Consider the following 17,262-nt stretch of genomic DNA (forward strand, 5'->3'; position numbering starts at 1 on the left):
TTCGGTCTGTAAAGTGGAGGAGATCATTGGCAGCTTTCAGGGCGGAGGAAATGAATCAGTCATCCTGGGAAAAGAGGCGATGCGTCCGTGACTCCCTGAACTCCCGGCTTCCTCTCTACAGAACCGCCAGGATTTTTTAATCTGAAATATTCATGATGTTGCAAAGGGAAGACAGTGGTGCCAAAGTAAGTTCTCCCCATTTCAGTGCTTCTATTTTTGTTGTTTTTTTTTAACTTGGTGCTCTTAAAGAGCAGAGGCGACCCCATAAGGGGGACAAAAGAGGGACATGGCCCCTCTTAAAAAATACTGGCTACACCATGAGTTCCCCAGAAAATCACACAATGGCACATTAAAACCATTGCAGAAAGAACAAAAAGGAGTTAATTTCCACCCAAAAATCTAGAAAAAACAAGAAAATGTCTTAGTTTGAAAAGTTGCAAATACGCTGGAAAAAACTCAACTTTTTTTGATTAATTTCAGACATTTTCTACAAAAAAAAGGAAATGTCTGATTTTCAAAAGTTAAAACATTGCTATAAAACAAAAATGTTTAGGTTAATTTTAGAGATGTTGAGATGAACAGCAGAAATTTTTGAGAAAAAAACTGAAATTTCAGATTTTGAAGTGAAAAATATGCCAGAAAAAAACTGAATTTTATAGATTAGTCTAAAAAATATTCTAAAAAAAATCTCTGACTTAAAAAAAAATTGCCAGTAAAACTGAAATTTTCCAGAAAATCGTGGACTTTTCAAACTTCTAAGTTTAAAAAGTTACAATTTCAGAGAGGAGCTCTTTTTTTCACAGATCTGTTCCACACTATTCTATCTCAACACTGACAGTTTCAACAAATTAGTAAAACATTTTATTTTTATAAAAGTTGCACACAGCCGTATTGAGTGCCTATTTTTTTTTATAATACTGAAAACATTTATTTCTTAAGAATATACATTTGTTTTTGTTTTTTTATCCCGTTAAGATAGTAAATAGACATTATTTTAATAAAGCAAAGTAGTCTAATTTTAGTAGAAAAGGAATTTGTAAATCATTGTTGATCCAAAATATAAACAGCATCTTACACTGTTGCTGTATTAAAAGACAGGTAAACATTTTTCAAACCGTTTTATGGGTTTATTCTCGTTTATTTATTTAAAATATTTGACAACAAAGGTTGCGCAGCATTTGCTGGTTTTAGAAAAAATGTAATTAATGGAAAAAGAAACATTGTTGATAAATGAAAAATACTTTGTCCTGTGCCTAAATAAATAAACGTCTAAGAAAATTCAAGTCAACATAAGACTATATATATATATATATATATATATCAGTACAGAAGGCAGTGTACCCTCTGCTGACGTCCTCCCACATTAAGTTGATGCATCAACATTAGATCTCTGATGCGCCATTTAAATTACGTCACTCAGCTAATCTCCCATTGGTTGGATGTCCTGCCACTGTGACGCGCCGACCAATAAGAGGCCGCCAATTGCCAATTGGGCGGAGCGTGTTGGCGCAGGGTGGTTGCCATGACGACAACGTATGCCGATTGCTGCCACGACTTTTGTGTGGGCAGAGTCTCAATGGAAGGGGGCGGGGGGGGGAAGTGACGTCACTCGGGAAGACGGGAGGAAAAACAACATCTCGTCCAGTTTCTCCGTCCGTTTGTTTGCTGCCGGTTATCATAACAAATGGCGCTGAGAGGCAGATACGAATAAATAAGGCTAATAATAATAACTTTACCCACTAAAATAGTGGGAAATTTTTTTTGTCTTAAAATTATATGTAAAATTAATATATAAATAAATTAGAGAAACATGAATTAAAAAAAATATTCTAAATAACTATAATTAAAATCCAGGTTAGATTTTTTTCCCATTCAATAATATAATTACAAATACAAAAAAATACTACTACTACTAATAATAATAATAATAAAAAAAACATTTTAATTTTTTTTAGATATAATTACAAATCAATACTATTAGCAATATTAATAATAAACTTAATCCCCATAACATGAAACAAATGTTTTATTAATAACCAAAATAAATGACACAAATATAACAAAAAAAAATGTAAGTAAAAAAAATATAGTAGTAAAAACTATAATAAAACATTTGCTAGAGTTTAATATAATCATTCTTAATTCTTAAGTCGTATCTAATTCTGTATATTTAAACCTTTTAAACCCTACACAATTATGAGATAGTATTATTACTGTATCAAGATATATTAGGATCTTTTATGAAAAACTGAATAATACATGATGCAAATGACTAATAGGTGATTCATGAATCAATACTGATGACAAAGAAAACAACACCGGCTGCTTACAAACACTTTAATTTTCAGGCGTTAGAAATGAAAGATGTGGATGTCACAGAGCAAACACAAGGCCAGTTAAATGGTTATTTCTGGTCACTTGAGGCTGTTTTCCTTTTCTCCATCCCTCTGGTGGCTCAGCGGCGGTGGATGTTTTGGATGCGCTCCCTCCCCGAGCGTCTCTCCGGTTGTGACTCACCACTCCGGGCTGGAGGGCCGGCCCCTCCTCCGGATGACATCACAGGGATGGAAATAGCAGCGGCATTAAAGCCTCCTGTTATGGGAGCCTGCTGCTGAGAGCCCCCGCGACCCCGGGGCGGCCACTTCAGCCCAAAGGGGGCGGCGGGGAAGGCGGAGGAGATAATGAAGTAAAGCGAGAGCAACAAGTCGGAGGCGATGCTAACGCAGAAAACGCCCTGGATGTGCACCAAGTCTGAGTTTATTTAAGGTAGCGTAATTATAGAGCAAAGAAATTTACATACAAAGAAATTTAAAACAGAAGCAAACCAAGGAGGAACAGTAGTGAAGCATAACAGCCATCTTGGTTGGCAGTTGTTATGGAGTTGCTATGACAACAGCAAAAAAGCCACATCCTAGCTCCGGGCTCGTTCCTTTCGAACTTATAAACAGTATAAGTACATTACAACTATTACTGAATCAAATTTTTTGAGGTGTGTTAAACACTATTACACCTCTGTGTAATACTGGGATAAATATCAGTGATATTTATTGTAGCACTTACTGCCGAACTAGCAAAATTAGTTTAGCTAATGTAGCTTTTACCTGCTAGCTAAGCTAAGACATGTAGCCTGGCGACATGTACTTTTCTTGACACATTTTATTAAACTTCTCAGTGCTAGATTCAGAGTTGGGTCCAATTACATTTACTCAATTATATTTATTTGAGTAACTTTTTTTGGGGAAAAAATTTTTTCGACTATTTTAACTGTGCTGTACTTTTTACTTTTGCTTCAGTCTTATTTTCTACCCTCTGAATGAAGAACAATCAGAAAATCACATGCAGTTTTTGTCAAGGTTTCAAGAGTTATTTAAAGGTAAGGCAAGGTAATTTTATTTATATAGCACATTTTCAGCAACAAGGCAATTCAACGAAATACAAGCAAAATAACAAACCAAAGGAAAGAAAACTAATCTAATGTTGTTCTAAAGTATGTAAACTGGGTGCTTCTGTTCAGGATTGCGAAGTATCTAATAACATTTCTTTCTTTAGTGAAAGAAACTAATTTGGAGACATTTTCTTTTATTTTTTATTATATACATTATTGTAATTTTGGTCCTTAAAATTACCAAATTTTCATCAGATGATGTAATTTTTAAATATTAAATTATTGATAATGAGATCAGTATTTGAGCTGACTTTTTATAAAATACTTTTGGGTTCTCTCTGGTCAGATCATGCGTTTTCAGTTGAAGATGAATATATTTTATGTTTACCAGAGATGTGTGAAGGGTTGCTGTGAATGTTGTATGAAATGAGGCCAGTTTGCATGGAGGCCATCGTCAGTTTCTCAGTTTAGCACACACTCTTCATGCTTCTATCTGCCTGCTTCCTGCCTCGCGCCGTCAAGCTGTCTGTGTTAATAGAGTGTGAGCTGAAGAAATCAGGCGGTACGGTCGCTCCGGACACCTGAGCCAAGTCACAACCAGCGTCCAAGCCGAGAGACACTCGTACTTCAGCATCGCCACAGAAGTAGGTCATCAGGAGTGTTAAAATAACTGCTTCCTGTCCGTCCTCTGCAGCCATCACAACAACATCAGCTAACCTCGCCTCGCTCTGCACACCAAGTAAAGGTTAGGTCTTATTCACACTGAAATATGCATGTGGTAAAAGTAAAAAGCATCCACTCTGCACTCACATATCTGCACTCATCAGTTTTGGCCATCAAATGTGTCGGAAATAAAACTTTATGTGGCACAAAAATCCCAAAATATCATCATACAAATCTTTGAAATGTTGAATTTTGCTTGATTTATTCCAAACTGAGGTATTTAAATTGAACATGTTTTCATAAAAACAAGTATATCTTGTTTTCAGCTTCATATTTGTGCAATTATAGAGAAAAAAAAGAATAAATTTCCACCGAGGGTAGGCAAACCAAACCAATTTTATTTATAAAGCACTTTAAAACAACCACAGCTGATACAAAGTGCTGTACATTAAAACACAACATAATAAAAAATAACATAAAATAAAAACTTACAGTTTAAAAACAAAAACATGCAATTTAAAACTAGATCCCGTCGGTGTTAAAAGCCAAGTAAACTTCCAGAAAACAAGTACGTATAAGCTTTGGTGTCAAGCTATTGGTTTTTTGGTAAATTATGGGTTTGCATATTATTATTATTATCCATCCATCCATTTTCTTTCACCCTTGTCCCTCAGTGGGGTCAGGAGGTGCTGCTGCCTCTCCAGCTAACGTTTCGGGCGAGAGGCGGGGTCACCTGGACAGGTTGCCAGTCTGTCGCAGGGCAACACAGAGACCCACAGGACACACAACTATGCACACACACACTCACACCTAGGGACAATTTGGAGAGGCCAATTAACCTGACAGTCATGTTTTTGGACTGTGGGAGGAAACCGGAGTACCTGGAGAAAACCCACCATGCACAGGGAGAACATGGAGACTCCATGCAGAAAGACCGGGGCCGGGAATCGAACCCAGAACCTTCTTGCTGCAAGGCAACAGCTCTACCAACTGCGCCACTGTGCAGCCCGTTATTACTATTATTTTCAACTAAAATATTTTGAGAAAAAAACAAGGTAATTGCTAAATTTGAAAGGTTAAAAATTTGTTAGAAAAAACTCAGTAATTTTTAGGTTAATCTCATAAATTTTCTATAAAAAGCTTGTAAATTTCTGAGTTTGAACAGATGAATATTTTTCGACTTTTCAAACTCACAAATTTATAATTTGTTTCCAGAAAATTTGGGGTTTTAAATGTCAAAATTTTAGATTTTTTTTCTAGCAAATTTTCAGCTTTTCAAACTCAGAAGAGTTTAATGTCCATGTTTTTTCTATAAAATTTCTGACATGAATCTCAAACTGTGAGTTTTTTGGAGGAAATTTACTCTTTCTTCTTTTTCCATCTGCAGTAGCTTCTGAATGAGCCGACAAATCGAAGGGTACGTCAGCACCAGCGTAGATTCAAGTAAAGGAGTAGATGTTCATTAAAAACAACTCAGAAATGTTTGAGAAACCACAAGGACATTTCTGAGTTTGAAAAGTTTAACCTTTGCTCGAAAAACTGAAGTTTTTAGATTATTCTCAGAACTTGAAAATTTTCGAGTTTGAAAAGTCAAGAATTTCCTCTGAAGAATTTTGAGATTAACCCAAATTTTTCTAGAAAAAACTTGGTAATTTCTGACTTTCAAAAATATATTTGACGTACATTTGCTTGATAATGGAATTTGATAAAATGTTTCACAATTACTGTGTTTTTTCATGGTTTAAAGCGCTTATAACTTCCTTCTTGCTTCACAGATAATCTTGACTTATTTTAGCGTAACAGACGAGACGAGTACCTGTAACATATTACTCATAAAAACAAGATATTTATACTTATCTACTAGAGTGAGTGATGATTTGCTCCTTTTAGCACTGATGAGTTTCTGTCTAAATATGATGTACCTTCAGATCATCAGATGTCTGTCAGTGATAGAGTGGAAGTGTGGGAGTTTGTCTTGTCCATGTGAAAATGTTGAAATTTAAAAAAACCCCAACAAAAACAGAAACACACAGGGAGGGAGCGTGAGATAACTGGAAGCTGGCAGACTGTTTTTGTTCTTGAAGTGAAGCCAGCCACCTCAAGGACGCCGAAACGTGGAGCTGTGTGGGCATCAGCGTCACAAGAAAGACGGATAAGAGAAGGCAGTGGAGAGAATATATGCACTGCCATAGCAACTCCAGGCTGTAATGTACAGGATGTAATTTTATCAAATGTTCACGTCAAACCAGCTGCGACACCCAGATCAAGTATTCAGAAAATCCCTTCTGCTTTGCATTTATATCAAAAATGGACCGCAAATAATGAATTGATCGATTATCCGTCCAAACTTTCAACTAGTCCATCAAATCTATCTATACATAGCTACATAGTGAACCAGATAGCTGTTCAATATTTAGCTAGCTAGCAATTCAAAGGGTCACATATTTTATTTCGCAAGCTAGCTAAATAAATGTATTAAATAAATACAGCTATCTAAACTAATATATTTATTTATCTATAACTAGCTGGCTAGTTAGCTGGCTAGCTAACTAGTTCACTCTAGCTAGCTAGCTAAATAAATATGCTTATTTAGCATTTAGCTAGCTAAATAAATATGCTTATTTAGCTAGCTAGATTTATTTTAGTGGATTATAGAATTTTTTTCTGCACTGCTGGGAGATTTTTTAGAAAAAAATAGAGTTTAAAGTGGTGATCGCCTAGCAGATGAGGAACAAATTATTTAACTAGTTAGTTCCATATCCGTCTAGCTAAATAAAATATGTGACCCTTTGAATTTCCTTTTAGGGACTTCCCAAAGCATTCGTTTATGTTTTGTTGATTACTTACACAATTTTGGTCGACCTGTAGCCTTTGACTGTGGAGGCGCTTACATCATGATGGTCAGACAAACGAGGAAGGAGAAAATAACAGGATTTAGCAATCAGTTTATCTAAGAAGAATGTTTTTTCCACTTTGAGTTTCAGGCTGTTTAATTTTCAACGCTTGTAAATTCAGAATGATTAACCAGCAAGTTAAATATACACAACAGATCGAATAAATGTCAGTGCGATTTAATGGGTATGTTTAAAAACGTAAAATGAATAAACAAACTGATGAGACAGAAATGATTCTTAGAAAAAAATAATGTGAGAAAGGAGAAAGACGTCTTCACCTCCCCAGGTCTTTGCAGTAGAATATATATATTTAAATAGTAATGGACAAAAATAAATTTTTCATGGTTTTCATGGTTTTTCAAGGTTTTTTTGGAGGGGTGGGGAAAGCTACACAAACCGATTAAATATTATTGCCCCACTCTTAAAGTGGAAATTAGCAATAGGGCATGAATAAACAGTTTTTACTGAAACCAATGGCAGCTGGGTTTTATTCTAAAAACAGCACTTTTTCTTTAGCATGTTAAAATAATTGCTAGGAATTTAAAACCAAATTTACAGTTTCACCACAGATGTATATATATATATATTTTGCCATTTTAACATTTTAAAGAACATTACAGAAGTCCTATAGCAGTTAGCCATGCTAGCTAGCTAACTGCTAAAGTGTAGTTTTATTAGCTAAAAGCAACTCGACTTCACCGTAAGTTTAACACATTTATAGGTGAATTAAAAGAAAAATAAAGCAGTAAATTAAATGTCTAAAAAAGTTTGCTACTAATTAAACTATTTTTCTTTCATACATTAATGTTAAAAAAAGAAGGGTAATTACTAGAGATGTGCCGATCAGGTTTTTTCCTGCCGATTCCGATCACCCATGAAGTTGATCACCGATACCGATCACATAATTATTAATTTTTTTAATCATAAGCACTACCGGTTACATTATATGGAAAAAGGAACCATAAATTCACCTTAATTTAGACAAAAACTTGTTTTTAATAACTTTTTCCAAGAAGAAAACTAAACAAAACAGGCATTGTGCAAATTGTACTGCTATCGGTAAAACTATCTTTAACAGACTGATAACATATGGAGGCTCTGAAGAGGCTAAATTATGCAAAGAGCCAAAATAAAACTTCTCAACATTGCCAAAAAAATTCAAGTATAAAACTTAACATTCAAAGGCAAAAACAGGATCCATTACAATAAACAATCCAGAGTTACTGAATGAAAACTTCCTGTTAGCATGGCGGCTAGCTGATTACTGCTAGTTCTGAGTGGCTGTTTCTGACTGAGTGGAGTAATTATGCAGAGCAGGGAGGAGATCGATTATTTTTAGAGATTATCTGTCTCATGTTAGGACAGCGAAAGTTTTAATACGTATGTAAAATGTATTTTTTAGGTTAGATGCTGCAGCTTTAAGCAGAGGTTCGGTGTGAGAGTCACTACCAGGTGGAGCAGAAGCGGCGCTCCGTCTGTGAAATATTACTACCTGTAGCGTAGCAGCGGTTCAACAGCGAGAGCAGAACCAGCGTCTTACATCGCAGCTCCAAGACTTAAATGATTTTGCGGGTTATTTGTTTAGCTTTCTGACCGTCATGCTAATCCGGGTGAGTGTTTGCAGCTGTGCGCTGCTTTACCTGCTATCTGATCCTCCGTATGTCTTTTTTACTGCAGTGAGCCTCGATGTAGCCAAACTCTGTCAAGTATAACATTGTTTTTATGTCGTATTAGCTTCGTTGTGTTGATGCATTTTGACCTGCTTCAATTTTCCGCCTCAACACGCAAACGTCCCCATTCACTCAGTGCGTTATAGTTCCACATCGCTTAGGATTTGTTGCTGCGCGTTTGCGCAGTGTGAAGGAAAGAGGAGACCAGCTGCACAGACAGGCTGAGAAATGAGATGCAGGTGATCGGTATCGGCAACAAGAGCCAATGATCGCCGATCACCGATCATACACTTTTTCACGAAAATCGGCCGATTATGATCGGTGGCCGATCGATCGGCACACCTCTAGTAATTACCCTTAGCATCAACAATCAGCTAGCCAAAAATAAAAAGTCTTGAGGATCCTGAACAGTGGGACAAAAATTCATGAAATGCTTTTCAAACTACAGTCATATTCAGTATAAATAAATATGAAATGAATATTTATTTGAGTGAGGCGTATCTGATATTAAAATTACTTTCTGAGAATAACCTCAGGGTAGATATTAAAAATACTTTTCATTAAGCCCACATTTCTGTATTAAAGGTGTTTGCTTTGAAACACTGTGTGTAATTAATCTATATAATGTGTTTCACTTAGTAAATTGAGTTACTGAAAACAATGAGCTTTTCAATAATATTCTAATTTATTTAATGGATCCGTCTGCCTGGGAACTCCTTAATCAGCAGAAAACAATCTATTGATGGATAGGATCTTAAACGTTTTTCACATTTAATTTATTGCTTAAGAAAGAGACGAAAACCAACTGCAAGTCCACAGTTTAATGCCATTGAAAATTTATTGTGATATCTGATAGTTTACATTAGAGTGAAAACAGACGTGAAATGGCTTCACTAAGACAGAATGCAAAGCAATGTAGTCAAATAAAAGCATATACTTGTCTTTAAATTTAGAGGAGAAAAATAAAACAGGCACGACATAAAGCCATTATAAATACAACATGCTGTAGACCTTAAACTGGAGTTTTAACAGTCCTAAGAAAAGATCCTGTTTAGACTTTTTCCCGCCTTTGATCGACATCCTTTCAGGCCTTTGGAGCTCAAAAAGCAGGCGGCCAGCGTCACAGTAAAACAGTAAACAGTTTTCAGCAGCAGAAACCTTCGACTTTCAGCGTTTGATGCTGTTCAGCTCAGAGAATCTAAACATTCTGCAGGACGGAGAAAACAAAAACGCTTTCCCAGCCTTTTAAATTTGGTATGGAAGTTGGATCTCCTGGATCGACTTTCGCTCAACAGAACCCGGCTCTTATTTGGTACACAACGGTGACGCTGGCCGCCGCTTTTTGTCGGCTCGTCTCTACGAAGCTCTTCGTTTAGATCGACCAATGCTGGAGGATCCTTCGGGCAAACTGGCGGACTCGTACGTGTGTTCAGTTACTATTCGACCTGGCATGAACCGTGAGAGGAAGATTAGCTTCCAAATTTAGCAAACAGTTGTCAGATCAGACTCAAACTGGGCTGCTACATTCAAAGGAAGCCAGAAGGTTAGCCTTTAATGGTGCATTCAAGTACCATCACAAAAACTATCCAAAATGTCAACATTTTTGGAAATGTGAAGCTCCATAGATCCCGATAATTGGTAAATTCAATCAGAGATCAGCTTTCTCCTGGAAAAGGTCATATTTAACTATTCTTGACTTGTGGTTAGGGGCAAAGCAAAGTCATATAAAGGGCCACAAATGGCCCCGGGGCCACACTTTGGACACCGCTGCTAAACGGCGAAAGTTAATCTTGTAACGGTCTCCAAAAAGGGGCGGAGCCAGCCGTGTCCAGGGGCAAACGGGTATAAAAACAACTTTTTCGTCTGAAGATGAAGTTGTTGTTTCTGAAGGAAGCCATTTCTCAACCACCACACCTGATTGGACGAAATTAATGTCCGTCAGCCGACTTTCTTGTTATTGCCAACGTACTTTTCTAGCATCAGATTTTGATTTACAAGCTGGCTGTTGTATCAAAAACGTAAGTAAGCACTTAGATGTGGTTGTGTGAGACAGTCCGACATTAGTGGCGTCTCCGTAACTTCTCTTTTCAAAATAAGAGCATCAACATAAATCACACCGTTTTAATAACCGACAGTAGTGATTTTTCAGAGACGTTTATAAATGCGGGGGGATAAATGTTGATACCTCAGCATTGCGTTAAAAACTAAAATCCATTTTGGTTACTGAAATTATGTGAAACAGACATAAGAAGTTAAAAACAAATAAAATCATTATTCAAAAAAATAATGTTACTTAAACTGGCCTTGAACCAAAGGATCGTACCCTGAACTTTTTATGTATCTTTTGGTTAATTTTGCATTTCTGTCACTGTCTGTAAAATTTCTACGACTGAAACTAACCAAACAGGTTTCGCCAACAGAAACGCCAACATTTTAATCGGTTTTGTCTTTTGTGAATTATTTAGAAAATATATATGGATGTTGTGCTCCGAAGTGGCTTTGGCAACAATTTCCTTTTGCATTTTACTACTACGAATACTTTGATTTTACCGAATCATTTTAAGAAGTAAGCCACAGGTGTCAAACTCAAGGCCCGGGGGCCAAATCTGGCCCGCCGCAGCTTTTTATGTGGCCCTCTGGACTCCAAATTACATCAATAAGTCCTTCCAGTTTTTCACAAATCTGCAAAAATCACAAAATCAACAAATTTCCACATTTTTTCCTGATTTTACTGCTAATTTTCTCAAAATTGGTCAAAAACGTTGAATCCGTAACCGATACGACGAGTGATGGAGTCACATTTGACATCATACATTAGCGTAAATATTGTAAAAAAATAATGATTACAAATATTTCTTAATATTCACCACACAATCTGTCATTTTGATTGCAAAAATAAACACTAAAATAATCACAAATCCCAGAGGAACAGCTATTTATTGATATTTTAACAGTTTTATTGGTTTTATCGATAGATTCTGGTGCAACCGGCCCTTTAAGAACATTCAGATTTTTGATTCGGCCCAAAATAAAAATGAGTTTGACACCACTGAAGTAAGCTAAGCTCAAAATATTTCACCAGGTGCAGTGAATTTATGTACCTTTCTGAAACAAGTGGAAATTTTGAATAGCTTTTTTTTTGTAAAAATAAAAAAAAGTTTGCGTAAGATGTGAACATTTTTCCGTCTCCTCCCCTGCCAGCAAACAGACCAAAAAGGTCAGAATATTCTGTTAAACACCGATTTCCAGGACAATACTAAACCAAAATTCAGGGAAAACTGCTTGAATGCACCATAAAAGAAGTAACTTAATGCTTTAACTGTGTTTATGTAAATTTTATGCGACACCTTTGGAGTTAAATTTCTTGATCCCAGAGACTAAATTGTGCAGAGCTGCTCAAGAACAAGTCAAGACGACTGGCGAACTGTAACGTAAAGCGTCTCTAGAAACAGAAAACGGCGAGATTACAGTCAACCATCGACCCAAAACACATCACATTAAATAGAACACAGAAGTTAACAGGTCATTTTTTGAAAAAAAAAAAAAAAAAGTAAACATGAATGTGAAATACAATCAGATAAACAGCCAGCGTCGCTGCGAAGGACCTCCAACATGTCCGCCGCCTGAAAGCGCTCGAGTGTAACACTCAGTGTGGTGGCGAAAGGGTCTCGATAAAGGCTTTCCCTGCGACACGGTGGGAGATTCCAGCTCGCCCTCGACGTCTACACGGCTCAGCAGAGACCTAAACACCGGCTCTCACCACACAAGCTAAAACAAACAAGCTAACCGAGAGAAAAAAAAGAAAAAAGGGGGATAAATCACTTCCAAAAAACTAAACTGGCTCTTGACCTCAGATCAGCGGGAGCAGCAGTGAAACCAGAGAGCTGCGAAACAAAAAAACAATAATAATAAAAAAGGAACAAACAGAAAGAGAGGAGGGAAAAAAACCCAAAGAGAAAGTAAACATTCACTTTCATGTGCAGCCATGCACGTGGGCTGAAACACATGCAAAGTATGCACACACACACACACACACACAAATTCACACACACTCTCAGACAGAGGTACAGTGAACAAAAGTGCTTCAAGTCGGGGAAGTAAAAGAACTAACCCAGTAGAAATACGTATAAAACCTTAAATATGTTACTTTATGTACAAAAACTATCACGGGCCAATATCTCAGCGGTTTCTGTATTTAAATTTTCAAGTAGGTATCATTGCTATCTGTTAAGGGTTTGCATTGTCAACGTTTATTTTTTTTTTGTTTAGTTTTTTTTTTTTTTTGAATAAAAGGTCAGAGTGATCTGACTGACCTTGCCGGCAAAGTAATCAATCACTGCTGATTTTTTAAAACTGCCATCCTTCAAACCAACAACATACGGCCAGTTCTCGATGGGCACAAAGCAAAAAAAAACACAACAAAAAGCCTCTACGTTTACTCTGAGAAATAATATACTCAATATCCACTCATTTGTGCATCCCTAAATATTATCGTAGAAAATATATGTAGACAAAAGAAAAAGGGCAGAGTTGTCTGAGGGTCGTTTAGGGCCGTGTTGAACCAGGACAAGGGAAGACACATCGGTTCACGTGAAAGGTTTCCAAGTTATGCACGGCACAACAGAAAAAAAAATAAATGGGGAGGCCGTTCATGTTTTGAAGAGGCACGAAATTCATTCGGTTTGGAGGCAAAGAAATCCAAAACAGATCAGACATGTTGGGGCAAGAACAAAAAAAAAAGTGGAATTTCTTTAACTGAAGGTAGCTGAGTCTTTAAGAAAAACAAATATCTTCACTAAATCATTTAAAAATAAAAATAACATACTCACAGGATCCGTTTTGGAAAACATTTAACATCAAATCAGCCAAACCCACAGGGGGCAGTGTAGCGCAAAGCCGATCGAGACTGCTGACGACTTCCTGTTGGGAGTTAAACATGGAGGTCGAACTACAGTGGACTGGGAGTCGGGTCAAAGCAAGTCTGTGGGAACACTGGCGCATCACTGGTGGCAGGACCCCGAGTCTGTTTTCACGTCTAAACATGAACACAAATACAGTTTTATCAAATCTACACGCTGGTAAAGAACCGATTCCTGTGATCTGAAATGGTGTTTTCATGTTGATTAAAGGCCAAAACGCATAAAAACATATTTATCGTCATATTCTGTTCGTCTACGATGGCGTATGAGAGGAAGAGTACATTACTGCCAAAAAACTCAGAGATTTTCTAGAAAAAAAGTGAAAGTCGAAAAGTGAGATTAATCTCATTTCCGTTTTCCAGATTACACACAAACAAAAACTTTCGTCAGATTTTTTCAATATAAATTGTTTTTTTGTCATGACTGGATGTTGGGGCTACTGTAGATTTTTAAAGAAGTAAATTCCTACCAAAAAACTCAGACATTTTCTAGAAAAACTTGGACATTTCTGAATTTGAAAGGTCAAAAATTTGCTAAAGAAAACAGAAATTTTCAAGTAAAAAAAACTTGAAAAGTTAAAATTTTTTAAACTTTCAGAAATTTTCAGTTTGAAAAGTTTTAGATTGATCTCAATGTTTTCATGTACTCACGCAAGCACAAGTCATTTAATCAGAATTTATTTTATTTTTTAAAAATTAATCGTTTTTGTGTGGATTAAAAGCCAAAACGCATAAAAATGTATTCGGCTGTGCATGGACTAGGCCTAAAAATCACATTGTCATCACAGATCGGACCAAAAACAGAGGAAAAGACAGAATTTGAGATTAAATTTGAACTAAAAATCCACTAAAATTTTGTGTAAAAAAAAAAAAAAAGATTTTGCCTCCAAACCGAGATGAAGCACGCGCCTCAGCAACGTGCAAAGGATGTAGCGTCGTTCAAGTACATCACTGTGTAATGCGTGACACTATGCATATACACACACAGTCATATGCATATACACATATGTGCATGACAGCAAATATATATATATATATATATCGAAACCATGTTCCAATCAATTTCTACATACTACGTACAATATCATAGTATTGATGGATATGTAATCATAGTATGTGTATTTATATTAATATGTAGCAGTGACTTTCATCGTTTCATTACTAGACAATGGGATAATACAGTGTGGACACTGACGTCAGCTTCCCCACTCTGAAAATGATTTACGCTCCTTTTTCATGTCTCTTTCATTCATGGTGCTGCTGCAAAATGGGACCAGCCACAATCGCATTTAGCCTTACACTACAAATATTTATATATCTATAAATTTATATATGTGTATTTATATATAATTTTATACCTTTTCATGTCGAACAAAATAGTACGTGTTGCTTTTGATGCTTTTTGGGTGCTGAAAAGTACCAGAAAGGGAGAATTAACACGAAACATAAGGAAACGCCAGGTATAAAGTCCAACATTACTGGAATCCCAGTTTAAAAAAAGAAAAGGAAAAATAAAAGCTGCTACATGTTCGTAACTGTAATAAACTCCCTTTGCCCGTTTCTTCTCAACCCATCCCTGATTGCTCATTTGGACAATAGCGAAGAAAAAGAAGCACGCTCAAAAAAACCAAACCAAACTCATGGAAACAAAATGCTAACCAGTAACATCCATCTGCCATCAAACCAAAGCTTCACCAAACCCGAAAGTTAAAACTATGGCAAATAACAATAAAATAATAATAATAAAGTCATTGAAGATGAGTGGAATAAAGAAAAACAACAAGATGTCTTTTTTCAGTGAAGTCTCTCCGTTCACACAGCGGTCGCCACATCACCACAATCACTTGTAAGCGTGTTTCGGTGGAGCCGAGGCGAGGTGCGGGGTTGGGCGGCGGCGGCGGCGGGGGAACCCAAACGTTGAGCGGCGACGGAGAGCACACAATCTTCAAGGTGGCGAAGGTGCCGTGGGTTTTTAACTCCACTTCCTAATGCATTCGTTCTGTCCGGTTTCACGATGAACAGGTGGGTGTGTGCACGTGACGGAGGCCGGCGAGTGGAGGTCTTTTAAAGGGAAGAAGGTGTGAGTAATGGGGGCGGGGGGCGGGGACAGGGAGGAATGGGGGCGGGAAGATGGTCGACGCTCCACTCAGTTCAGTAAAGAGCATTCCAAGGTCAGGAAAACAGATTTAAGGAGATGGGACGTGGCCTCGGTGTCACTCCCATCCGTTGTCCTTGATCATGTGAGCCAGCTCGATGATGAACTTTCCCTCTTTGTATTTTTGACTGCTCTCAAACGCATGTTCCTGCAAAAAAAGAAAGATAAATATGCTGGTTACTGGACTGGTGGATTTAAACCAACAACAGACACGTTGCATTTTATCGTTTACATCCGGAAATCTCAACGCCAAGAGGGCAAAAAGGTGATTCTTCTACATGCCACGCAGAACAAAACGCCGAAGAACGACTCAAAACCAACGTGTCGGCTACACGCAGACCCGTTGCCATAGCAACTGACTGACAACAGCTCCACTGATGTATCCACACCAACAAAAAAACAAAAACCACTCAAAACATTTCCCACACAATGAGCAGATCATTCAGCCCGTTACGGTACCATATGTTCAGGCTTAATGTTTATTTTGCAATTATTAATAAGTGATTTTCTGATCACGGCGGTGGTTGATTAGCTCATTTAAACACCTGCTCTACTGATGGTCTGTCGGAGATGGTGTGAGGGCTGCCCCCTTTTTTCAACTGAACCGAACTGAATCCCACAGCACATCTACGCCTTAAGGTTGTCAAAGTCAAGGTAGCATAACTTCCCTACATCTGTTTTTTTTTAATTGAAACTTTTTCCTGACCTTGTTTTCTAGCGGGATTTTGCGCGTGTGACGTCATGTTGCAACGTGTCAGTGAAATTCATTTTCATGAGATATTTTAAGGTGCATCTACACCAGTCCTGTTTAGTCCTCTTTAATCAAATTCTAGTTTGTTTCCCTAAAGTCTCGTCCTTTGGGGAGGTGTGAATGCCAATCAAACTCTGGTCAACCAAAAGGCGCCTAAAAACCTCCGTCTCAGCTTGGTTGAAGTGAACTCTGCTCTTTGAATGTATATGTGAATGCCAAGCGGACTGGGCACTGCTCCAAAAGCAGGAAGCAAACTACAGTGCAGGGCATTCTGGGTAAATACAACTAAAACAAAGACTAGTGGTAAAAATGGCTTGAAGTCTTTTATCAACAACCGCTAAAATCTGACAGAACTCCATGTGTGGTCACATTTTATGAAGAAGGACATTGCGCTCCGTCTTCTTCAGAGGTTTTTGTGCCGTTTCTCTCAGTGATTCTTGGTGCAGCGCCACCACAGGTGAGGAGGGGAACAGGTTTTTCAAAGTGAGTCGTTTGACTCAGTGCAGTGTGAAAGCGAACCACAGCAGCTGAAAATGTAACGTTGTAAATCTGGTCTCCCATCTAACAATCTATCAGGCGCCCCAATTGGACCTTTTCCTTTCAGCTACTCAACTATTAACCATAGCTAATGCAACTAAAATTTTATTAAAATTTCTCTCGTAGAAAATTGAGATAATCATGGCAATGTCAAAAAAAATCTGCATAACTGTGTATATGAAATGAAAGAAATTACATTTGTACAGTACATCAATAAAAATATATATATTTGACTCAGGTAAGCCAGTCACCAGTAAAGCTAGTCAAGCTGAAAATTACTAGTCGCTAT

General features: G+C 37.3%; 1 protein-coding gene and 1 long non-coding RNA gene across 8 annotated transcripts in view; one reads left to right on the forward strand and one right to left on the reverse strand.

The window, feature by feature from the left end:
- The first annotated feature begins 2,627 nt into the window (after nt 1-2,627).
- LOC103470723 (uncharacterized) overlaps nt 2,628-17,262 on the forward strand; it is a 60,478-nt gene continuing 45,843 nt past the window's right edge. For all 4 annotated transcript variants that reach the window (XR_014088998.1, XR_014088996.1, XR_014088997.1 and 1 more), the window contains exons 1-3: nt 2,628-2,989; nt 3,294-3,373; nt 3,908-4,130. This is a non-coding gene — a long non-coding RNA (uncharacterized LOC103470723). The remainder of the gene's footprint in view (nt 2,990-3,293; nt 3,374-3,907; nt 4,131-17,262) is intronic.
- The window catches only part of ypel1 (yippee-like 1), a 39,299-nt gene continuing 31,463 nt past the window's right edge, over nt 9,427-17,262 (reverse strand). For all 4 annotated transcript variants that reach the window (XM_081610935.1, XM_017306562.2, XM_017306564.2 and 1 more), the window contains exon 5: nt 9,427-15,833. In XM_081610935.1, the coding sequence (XP_081467061.1) occupies nt 15,744-15,833 (90 nt within the window). In that variant the 3' untranslated portion in view covers nt 9,427-15,743. The remainder of the gene's footprint in view (nt 15,834-17,262) is intronic.

The sequence above is a fragment of the Poecilia reticulata genome, chromosome 9 (genome assembly GCF_904066995.2).
Source record: "Poecilia reticulata chromosome 9, P_reticulata-male-v2, whole genome shotgun sequence".
Taxonomy (NCBI): Eukaryota; Metazoa; Chordata; class Actinopteri; order Cyprinodontiformes; family Poeciliidae; genus Poecilia; species Poecilia reticulata.